The 11,253-nt window shown below is 40.2% G+C and overlaps 2 protein-coding genes across 8 annotated transcripts in view; both read right to left on the bottom strand.

Annotated features, from left to right (window-relative positions):
* The window catches only part of LOC104955206 (protein FAM3C-like), a 48,358-nt gene that overhangs the window by 15,385 nt on the left and 21,720 nt on the right, over positions 1-11,253 (bottom strand). The window lies entirely within an intron of this gene.
* cfap20dc (CFAP20 domain containing) overlaps positions 1-11,253 on the bottom strand; it is a 31,887-nt gene that overhangs the window by 5,732 nt on the left and 14,902 nt on the right. For 6 of the 7 annotated variants that reach the window (XM_010782464.1, XM_010782457.1, XM_010782461.1 and 3 more), the window contains 3 exons: positions 9,026-9,373; positions 8,073-8,327; positions 2,861-2,922 (listed from right to left, as the gene is read on the bottom strand). In XM_010782464.1, coding sequence (XP_010780766.1) covers positions 2,861-2,922; positions 8,073-8,327; positions 9,026-9,373 — 665 coding nt within the window. The remainder of the gene's footprint in view (positions 1-2,860; positions 2,923-8,072; positions 8,328-9,025; positions 9,374-11,253) is intronic. The other variant, XM_010782463.1, reaches the window with a different exon arrangement.

The raw sequence follows: 11,253 nt of genomic DNA, 5'->3' as shown, positions 1-11,253 counted from the left end.
ACTCAGCCCGACTCAGCCTGGTTGTTGGCCCGGAAAGAACCTCGATTTTATGGGGCCAGAAAACTGTGAAATATTAACTGCTAGCCGGAACTACGCCAAGTGGAAACGCAACCAAAAACGGGCCCCGCGCGGCTCGGCACGCTTAAAGCGAGCTCCGCGCTGTAGTGGAAATGCGCCATTAGAGAATGGCTGATTCTCTGCTGGCCCCGCCCCCTTTTGAGCATGCAGGCTGACTGCTCTGCTCAGATGCCGCTAAATGCTGCCATGATGAAACACCATATATTTTCCAAACCACTTGAAGGATTATTTCTGAAACGGTATTGAGCTCAAATGCTTCTTTTCTTGCGGGTTTACTACAAGGTGAGTACCTTTTTATATCCTGCTTTTTTACACATGCTCTCTCCAGTACAGGTTAGCTCTGAGTGTTAGCGATGCTANGTTTACTACAAGGTGAGTACCTTTTTATATCCTGCTTTTTTACACATGCTCTCTCCAGTACAGGTTAGCTCTGAGTGTTAGCGATGGTTGCTAATGTAAACAAAGACCATATTACTTCTAAAATACGTTGTGCATTGTTTCTGATAGCGACGTTTCTGATAGGGCCGTGGGTGTAAAGCCAGCCCAAATTTCCGATATTACGTCATATCCGACGCAAATCTGGATCAGCTCCGTTTTATCCCCGTTTTCAGAGATGGGGGTAAGGAGGAAAAGTTTTATTTTATTTTATGACACTTTGTGAGTTCCCTGACCCACCGGGGACACATATTTATGTATAAAAGACATCAAAAAGTGCATTTTGCATGATAGGAGATCTTTAAAGTCAAAGTATTAATAAGTAGGTGTAACAGGACTGGGCAGATAAAGAGAAAAGTGGTAGTGTAGCTATCACGACAGAGGCAGTGTTCAAGTCCAAAAAAGAGGCTTTATTGCTGTTAAACTCAAAAATACCTTTAACTATACAAAGGCTAACGTAGCCGGGCCGCTAACCGACTTACCAGCTTACAAAATGTTTCCTCACACTGGGAGTCTCCTGCTCCCTCCATGTGCCACACACAACTGAGCAACTCTGTCTGCTTTGTCTCCCTTGAGGGAGTGATTAGCACCAGGTGTGAGGTCTCCACACCTGCTCCCAATACTGTTAATTGGAAGCGGGTGGAGCCACCTATTAGGAATGTAGGTGCCTCCCACTACTCTGCCTCTCAGTTCCTTACAGTAGGGAAGAATTAAAAAAAACATCTGCATGTTTCAAACTGGATTTATAAACTCATCTTAATCTGCTCTGTGTCCCTACCTGCAATTAAATGTTGCCATGGGGACGGTAACTGTCATGTGACTTCCGTCCTTGAAATTCCATTTCACAGAGATTAGACTGAGACCTCTCATCCTACCACTTTCAGCTCAAGACTTTAACCACTGTCGCTTAATGTTTGCAAGACAGGAGACCCTACTTTGCACACAGTGTAAAATGCATGCGCCTAGTGCCAACAGTGTGATGATTAGAGCAGGTTAGAGAAGTAACTGTTTATGCTTCCCTCGTGAAATGTCTGGTCTCAGTTAATAAAAGGAGGAATCAATTGAGCAGTGTGTTTTTCACTCATGTCATTTAAGGCTAACAGTGCCACGAGATGTCTGTTTCAAAGCATACATGTTTTGATGTATGAAGTAAAGGCTGCACATTATTGAGGAAACTGAGATTGCAATATTTGTTTCTGGTATATAATAGTTGAGAAGAACAAAGACTAAATAGACTTTGGTCAATGCTGTTTTAATTGCCACAAAATGTTCCTTTTTGGTGCGTTTCTTCTCTTCATCGCTCATTTTCGGGTTGTTGTCGGGAATTAACAAGGCCTGCTTTGGTTGTATAATAAATAAAATGTTCAAGCAAGCTCTAAACTTATGTAAAAACCCCCCTTAAGTTCTGAAATGGCATAAACCTGAACTGAAATAGTGTGAAAAGTATAGAAACATTTGAACAAGTTGAATTTATCAGAGGAAGTCCAAAATACTTTCAAAGTCTGAGTGGAGTTTCTATGTGAATGTGGTAATGTGAGAAGTTAAAGAGGAGTTGGTTTGAGGGTTTTTCTAATTGACTGTATAAATCCAGACTTTTTGAAAGATGTGGTACATTTAGAAGTTTGAATGAGGTTTCTACATCTTTGTATGTATGAGAAGATAAGAGTGGAAAAATTAATGAAAAAAATGAAAATGTGTCAAATTTGAACATTCATTTGAATAAAAAAAGGAAAAACCATGGACAAGTTGAACGTATGAAGGATATGAATAATAAAGATTTATAGCAATGTTTCCTATTTCCTAATTTGTTTCACTGTTCATATCAACTTCAAAAGTATGAAAATAACAACAGCAGTTAAGGGAGAAGAACTACAACACACTCAATTTATTCATACTAATCTGTAAACCAGAAAGCCTTGATTTGCATATCTATCTGACAGTTGACATTTAGCCTTAATTCTGCAGTGACTGGTTATTATCTGATTGTGATCTTCAGGGAGTTTCATGTAAATGCAAGCAAAGACAGACTACATAAGGCAATATATAAAATACACCAGTCTTTTGTCACGTGTTCTCACAAAGACTTGGTTACAAACAACCCAGTTCCTTGGGACCACATGTCAGTTCTTTTTAAAGATCTCTTCTGTATCAATACACAAGTGTTGTTGTGTCAGCCTTTTCTTGTATTGCTGATTTTATTATATTTTTAGACATACACAGCTCAGCAGATTATTTATGCTACAAATGTGTGTGTGTGTGTGTGTGTGTGTGTGTGTGTGTGTGTGTGTGTGTGTGTGTGTGTGTGTGTGTGTGTGTGTGTGTGTGTGTGTGTGTGTCACATGCTTACCTAGGGTTTGATTGAAAGAGTGGGTTCATTTCCTTCTGATAGTGGTGACCCTGATTAACTGGCTGGATCAGAAATATAACAAAAAAATGAAAAGTTTGGTTAAAAAAAGTCCTTGAATACTCATAAATCCACCACTATCAGACTAAGTTTTAAGTTTATTACTGAACATATTATCATTGTCTTACATCAGAAATGTATTTCTGATGGACGAACTATTACAGGGAACAACCTACATTTTGTGAAGGGACCAATGTCCATAACATTAGCCTAGGTGCCCAGTATCACAACAATGCCCTATCTATAGGCAAACATCATCAAAACTGCCCCACCTACATCTGTGTATGCCCCACAGAGATCAAGAACCAACATCAAGAAATGCAAGGAACATTCTCTCTAAAACAAACACAAATAATATGTGTGTTTCATGTTTAACTGTCAAAACAAACCTGAAGTCCACAGCAAGAAGTAGAAAAACAAAGGGGAGAACAATGTAGGGTAAACAAACCAAGATCAAGGGATCATTCAAATCTTTAATGTGTTCACAAATGTATTGCACACTAACTATTGTTTGGTGAGAAAGAATTGGAGCTGGGTTGTATTTGTTATTTGGGCTTTTTAAAAACATGAAAAGGTACATTTTGTGTGAGCTGTAAGAAATAAGATAAGAAAATATTTCACATTCAGTGTGAGGTGGTATTCGGTGCATTACCCTCTCCATCTTGTCAAAGCTAAAGACCATATTATAGCCTCAGGAGGCTATTTAAATCTAGTGCCTGTTTAAAGGCTATTACATTACATGACGTTGATCAAGATGCTGTCATTCTGAAGCTGAAGTCCTTGCATTGCTTAAGTAAATGTAGCTATCTTCGTGCTCCAGTCCCTTCTTTATCTAATCCTCTTCTAAAAATAAGGCTGCACCTAAAATTGTACCCAGTGGAATTGTGCATGTAATGTGTACTGATGATGATGATGAGTCACCTGTCAGGTGATGGGAACAAATCGTTTGGGGAAGTAGGAGCTGAACCATTTCTGTACTCTATCTGTAATGTAAATCCCAGAGCCTCAAATGGTCAGTTAAAGTTGCATGGACTACAGAATAAAAGAGAACGCTTGGGTCCAGAAGTCTTAAAAATACATTTGCTGCTAACAGAAATACATTACTTATTTTGATCACCTCTTAATTGAAGAAAACGTGGTCTGTGTGTGAACACAGCAGCACTGGCTGTCTGTAGCGGCAGAGTCTATGTGAAGACTTGGAACAAAATCTTCAGTATTACATCTCAGAATTTTTTTTTTTAAAAGTCTAAGCTTAAAGTTTGCTATACAGTACACAGAGGTGGGAAGTAACTAAGTACATTTACTCAAGTATTGTACTTAAAGGTGGGGTATGTAATTTATTTCAGAAACACTTTTTGTTGTATTCCATGGAATGCTCTTAACATCCCGATAGCAATGAATATATTAAATGCTTCGACAATAAATACATTCAAAATCATGTACTTTTAATCCACTCCATTTATTTCATATCTTTAGTTACTTTGCAGAATCAAAAACATATAATATATATTATTCTGAAATAGGTCAATCTGCATAATAAGTCCTACTTCGGTACTTTAAGTATATGTTGATGCTAATACTTTTGTACTTCTACTTGAGTAACATTTTGAACGCAGGACTTTTACTTGTAACAGAGTATTCATACACTCTGGTACTTCTTTTACTCAAGTACAAGATCTGAGTACTTCTCCCACCTCTGGCTATACACCAGCTTTGCCTACGCCTTTTTCCTTAAAACCGTAAAGAAGGACTGTTTAAATGCATGTTAAATGCCCAGCATTCGGCGCCCCTCGATGACGTAGTATACTTGAAATAATGGCTCTGCAGCAGGTATACTCGACATTGAGAAACGGCCCCAGTCTTGACCTCTAACGTTTGACCATTAACCACTCCTGAGCATCATCTGCTACCCTGCATGCTCAGTCAAATGATGCTATAAACAAAAAGGGCTCCGCTGGTCTCTGATCAGCATTGTAGTAGACTGAATCATTTCTGGCTCTTTGCCTGCCCTCTGTTATGGAGACATAAACTCAGCAGGTACCTTTGAATCAGAACATTTGTTTTTGCTGCACTGCATTTCTGGGCTGCACAGACTTGTTTGGCAATATCCAACCAAACTGTTCTGGTGCTAGATAATTTATTTTTAACATCCATCTTACAGCCTTTTTTATCAAGTCAGTTTCCAGGTGATTGCTTTGGATATGCCCCACTTTATGCTTTTTTGTCTATATATGCTATTCCTATTACTAACCCCCACATTGTAGACCTGCCACTCCTCTCCCATCTAAAATGTATTCCTCTAACACATCTAATATTAATTATCCTCCTTTGATTTAAGAACTATCTAGGACTCATCCTTGCACACCTAAATTAAGAAGCTTGCTTCCAGAATTGGAATTTCTTACATGTGTTATTTAGTGAAGCGAAAGCTGACACTTTTCTCCGCAAAGGAACCTGGCTGAATGCCAATGTAGGTGTTTCAGGATATAACTTATTTATATGTGAAGGAAAAGGCAAAGGACATGTAGTGGTTTTGGTAAAGAGTTGTTTCACTGTACAATTGCTGAACTCATCTTCTGAACATTGACTATGTTGCTCTAAATGTTTAAGCCATGGCTTGGAGAGCTTCTGGCACAGACACCGACTGGCAGAATGTTAGACAGAAGAGGCATCTCATCATCTTTATATGGAAAGCTAAATCTGATCATTATCTCGTGTCATTTTTAGGGTGTAGATTCTAAAAACTAGATTTAGTCTTTCACACTGCTCACATTAATCAGTTGTGGCAATTTTCCTGCTCTAGTTGACCATTCGATAATTTACATTTTGGCTGCAGGTTATAGATACAAACATTAATGACACCTCGAAAAGTCACACCCACAAGGCGGGGTTACAACACACAGGATCAGTGTTTAAATACGAATTGGGTGGGTTGTTGACTTTGCAGCATTACTTTGCACTGAGGGGGCAAGGCCCAAGCTATGTGAAGCTCTTAGACTCTTTCACCCCAAGCCTTTTTCACAGCAACCTACTCAAACCTATAGCCAGCTGTGGCTGACTAAAATAAAACCAGGCATGGATATGCCAGAACTGGTAGAGGAACCTCCGACCAAGGGCGGCCATCTTTGACCCACTGAGTGGACAGACTCAGAATCCAACTCATGAAAAGATCAAAAATATATACGCTCTATTATTAAAACGGACAAACCCAGGCTGTAGGTAATTCATGGGAAACATTGCATTGGATTGCTCAAGGAAAGTGAGAACCATGGCAGTTTTCTTTTGGTATCATCAACCAGTAAAAAAGTTGTAGAAAAAATATGTATGATTTCATTAGAAGACATTGCAAGTCCTCCAATTTGAATAATGTGCATGCACACTTAATGTTAATGCTGATGAAATATAGCGTTAAGCCCTAAAAGAAGCTGACAGTTTCCAAGCTAAGACAGGGTGAGTATTTGCCTTGGTACAGACCTTTGAATGGACCCACCTTCTGTCTGATATCAGGGGGAGTATTAAACTCAAAAAGGATTTTGGTCAGACTTCTTATTTTTGAGTGTCATCTTTTTTCACACTGCCATCTGTAGCTTTAACCAGACGTCATGGTCCATCTGAAGAACCTCTGATTTGGCAGTTCTTACCTCAGTCATGTGCCCACAGGGAGAATGTGCATCAAATACATATTAAGGTGTCTGACATCTAAGTGGACACAACACTAAAGACGGCAACAGCAGGCACTTGAATCACAGCATCTAGAGGCAAGACATGGCTTGTGACTATTCACTTCCAAGGCCCCCCAAAACTTTTCTTGTTTTTATCTTTGACAGACACCTGTTAGGTTTTTATTTATAGGTATATTATATTATATTATATTTGTAGGTAATTCACTTCAGAAACACTTTTTGTTATATTCCATCATGGAATGCTCTTAACATCCCGACAGCCATGAATATCTTAAGTGCTTTGACAATAAATACATAAAAAATGTCATCTGTGGAAGCCGTAGTACTGTAAAAAGCACGACCAATCATCTGAGCCGGCCCGGGTCAAATAACTAGATGGCCTACCTGCCTGTCAGCCTTCCATCTCGTGCACAAACTTATCTCGTGCCCTCATTGGTCATGTGCGCGTTCGTGTGTGTTGGAGGAGGGACTCTGTAAGGAAGTGGCAGATTTTTTCCGGTTGTGTATTTTCAAATTCTAGCGCACTCGAGCTGGTTTCTCCATTCTTACCTACCCTGCCTTTAAGTTTTATTTTTCAAAACTTTTCATCAAATAAGAACAATATTTGTATTAAATAAATTACTTTTCTGTGTTCTCTCATTTTGGCAAAGCATTTTATTAATATGCTGATGGTGGTGCTGTTGCCATATGCATTTGAATAGTAAACCACTGTGACTGATTTGGAAAGGATCACATCGGGGTTTGTTCAAGTCGAGTGGAAACGTAACCTGTCACCGTGGAAAACTGTTCTGAGGGTACAGTAGGAAGATACAACATTTGATTTGACAATTGACACCCCATCACTGTGTCCTCTGGAGAAACCATGAGATGATAATCCCTGCATGAAGTCACAGTTCTGCTTGAATCTCAGTATATTAATGGATACCTGCATGTCGAGAAATAGTAACAGGGCTATGACCCCAGCATTTGTAATCATTCTATTCAATGGGGATCGTGCAGTGGACCCAGCAGGGCCAGGCAGGGCAGTGTTCTCTCTCCATAAGTGCAATGTGCTTATGTTAATTGCCCATAGATATAAATGACCTTCAATAGCCAAGAGCAAACCGCACCATCCTTGAATTCTAAAAGGACTTGTGTGGATCATTTCAAATGACCTAAATGTTTTCTAGTCACTGGGGGAAACTGTGGATATTATGCCAGTGTGCTTTTAAGAGCTATAAGAGGCCAATCAATGTGTTTCGATCTCCATAATCTTTTGTAATGCAGAAAACACACGGGAGAAAAAGGTGCATTAGCACTTCACGTTTGCATAAGTCCGGGGCTTGATATGTAAATTAACAAGGGCGAGGATCAACCGGGGTCAAAATAATGATTCCACACGGGCGATAGAGAGAAGGACAAGGTGCTAATGATTGTAAATAGTGAGACGAGCTGCACATGAGCTGCTGGTAGAAGAGGATGATGGTACAGACCTTGGAGATGTGGGTCCAGGTAGAAGCGTCGTCACTGCTCATGCTAACGCTGACATTACAGTGTTGGATCTGAGAGGCACTGAGGCCTGAGGCTTTACATTCATCTTCCTCATGCTCTCTTTTGAGACTTGCCAGCATTCGAAGCTCTTCTTCATCTTCCCCATGTGTTCGTAGACTGCTAAGCGGGTGTAAGTTGTAAACACTGGAGTCATTAGGGTGTACGGTGTTGGCTCCTTCTTCCTTTAAACTGATCACCTGTACACAAACACATGACTTATTTGAAGGAAATCCCCAAAAGAATGTCTTTCAATTAGTCAGAACCACAGATACACTCTCCACATAGTTGATACAATGCTTTGTGCAAACAACAACATAGAGAAAAACAGCAGACAGTGGTCTCAGACAGAGCTCAACGCGGCTTTGGACACTACTACTTACCCTCTAAAGAAAATGTGTTTTAACAGTGGATCTATTGATTTAAGAGAGTGCTATGCTAACTGGATTTGTGCAAGGAAGCCTAGTGTTTCCCTGCTGTCGAATCAATGGCAGTCAATAAACCAGGGCTGGAGGGAGGGAAACAAAATCCTTGTCATATTTTTCTGACAACCTTTCAGTCAAAGCTTTCACTGCATGCTGCCTGCCGGAGTCGGCACAAATAATCAGCTAGGAGCTGTACCGTAGAAGGATGCTGGGACTTGTCTCAGCAGTGAGTCGCGTAAATGCAGAAAGCAACAGCCAAGTGACTGATCTCTCCTCAGGCCTTGTGATCGCTCCAGTTGACAATCCTCTGATCCTGGATCTTTTCAACTGGAGCAGCGGCCAACCTCAATTTGCAACAGTCCGTAGTCTGATCCGTCTCAGCACGGTGTTGGAACAAACTTTTTCAAGAGTCCTTCTTAGCTCTGCCTCTCTGTCACAAACAAAATAGAGCCTGTTGTATATATAAGCAGTACCTTGTTCTGTGTGGAGGCATTTAATTTGACTTCATGCAGGAGACTTCTGGAAAGCGTGACACTGCTGTTCTCATCCACAAACTGGTTCAGTGTGTCTGATCCACGCGGGCCACACTTGTGTTCCTGCCTTCTGGGTGTCACACTGGGTGAGAGGCAGCGTGTTGGGGCCATCTCAGCTGCCTCCGACCCCCCACTGGATGGAGACTGCATGCCGGTGGAAGCTGGACTGAGCTCCGTTGGTGCTGTTTGGTCCATGTTTTGAGATTCAGGGTGGACTTCAAGTTGACCATCCAAATATGGACTAGGAGATCTTGAAGTAGCATGGTTGATCTTGGTGAAGCTGTTATCCTTAAAGAAATACAGAGAAATACAATTGTTGATGTTTAAATGATTGTAAAACCCACTGTAAAAACAGATGATTAGTAATGACCTAAGAGTAGGCTGCTCCTAGTGTTACCTGAACAACTCTAATGTTGTGTTCTGTCCTTTAGATTGATGTTGGCTTAATTAAATATGATAATGAGATGTCTAACAGTCATTGGGATTGATCGGGTGTTGGCGGCTTAGCTTTAAATTAACCTTACATTTCAAAAGGGTAATGGCATTCTCTTTAAGTGTGCTAATCTCCCCCCTCCCCCCCCTTTAAACTGTGATGTACTTCACGATGTGTCACCTACCAATAAGGTTATACTTATTTTCAATATTTCAGGAATACTCCACTGAAAAAGAGTTTTGAATATCAAACACTCGCCACCGAAAGATATGTGATTCAGAGAAGTTTGCTCATTTACTGAGGGTGGCTGCTGGATTCACAATAGATTCCAAGTGTGACCCAGTTTCACAGTAAGAAAAGTTAAAAAAACAAAAGCGCGAAAACTTTCACAAAAAAATCCTACACCAAAAACCACCTCACCGAACACAGGTAAACCGTATGAACAGACCGCCACTGTGATGCAAGTTTACTTTTAAAGCATAGAACGCTGTTATATATTTTTAAATGTTAACTCCAGCCTTTGCATTTCTCCATAAATACAGAAGATTATAATTGTATAATACTTACGCCCAGACAGCAAGCACACACTTTTTCAGTTCATAATATAGACATTGTTTCTCATCAATTACACAGTTTGAAGCTTCCCTCAAAATGACACAATCTCTTCATTTCTTCCTCCAGCCGTCTCTTTTTGAGGCATTTCCTTTCATCTCTGAGCTTTGTTTTTTTTCGGGGTGAAAGGTTATCATAAGCACCTCAAGGTTCTTATCTCACTCGCTCCATATGTTATTTGTTTTCTCTTTTCTGTCTATGCTTTATCATTGTAACAAGTGCAAGTGAATAAACAATGAATGAGTATCATGAAAGTAGTCGCTGCACTACTGCATCTGTTCGGGTTTTATTATTGCATTTTCCTGAATTTATATATTATTTTTTTTACATTGGTTCTATTGTCTCTTATCCATTTCAAAATAGTTCATAATGCACACTGCAGGTTCATTGCTTTGTTTTGCCGTTAATATTTCTCTTTGAACAAATGTTAGCTCAAAAGAATTGCATGAAACTGATGCAACTACTTGAAAGATGATATTGCTCCAAGAAATGAGCAACCTACCATAAATGAATAGAAATCTAAATCAGGCCAATTTCTGCTAGATGGCTAACCACAGTCACAGTCTGTTATTACTTTGGACAGGATGAATCAAGCATTTAGTTGTGTCACTACACTGAGCTACAGTGAATGGGACCTGAGATTAGGAAGCTTCTACAAATGTCTCTAGAATGTGCATAACACTTGGATCCACTGATTAAAAGGTCAGTTTGGGGGTGTATAGACTTTGTGGAAGTCACTCACCTTTACCATGAGCCGTTGACAAAGAGTAATGCTAATACAAAGCTAACTAAAACCAACAGGATTTCATAAACAGAAGGGCTTCCATCAGGGCTCACAGAGGAAACCAGGACGGAGCCATTTAAGCCCCTTCCTGAAGACAGAATTTGGGACAAACCAAGAAGGAAAGTCTTCACCCAACATATCAAATACCATCAGTGGGGATTCATTTAATTGAAACTCAGAAATCCATCCAGTTCTCCTTCCTTACTTGTCACGCTCTCCCCCTCCTCTCCACTCCTAGGGTTCACTGACCAAATGAAAAACTGGTCACTGTGAGAACCAAAATTACCTCTTGTCCCTTCCCCTCCCTACTACCATTTTCTCTTTCTCCCCCCCCCCCCC

Source organism: Notothenia coriiceps, unplaced genomic scaffold (assembly GCF_000735185.1).
Source record: "Notothenia coriiceps isolate Sejong01 unplaced genomic scaffold, NC01 NC01_scaffold00024667, whole genome shotgun sequence".
In the NCBI taxonomy this organism is placed as follows: Eukaryota; Metazoa; Chordata; class Actinopteri; order Perciformes; family Nototheniidae; genus Notothenia; species Notothenia coriiceps.
Note: the sequence above shows the minus strand (reverse complement) of the source record. Positions and strands in the feature narration are given on the sequence as shown.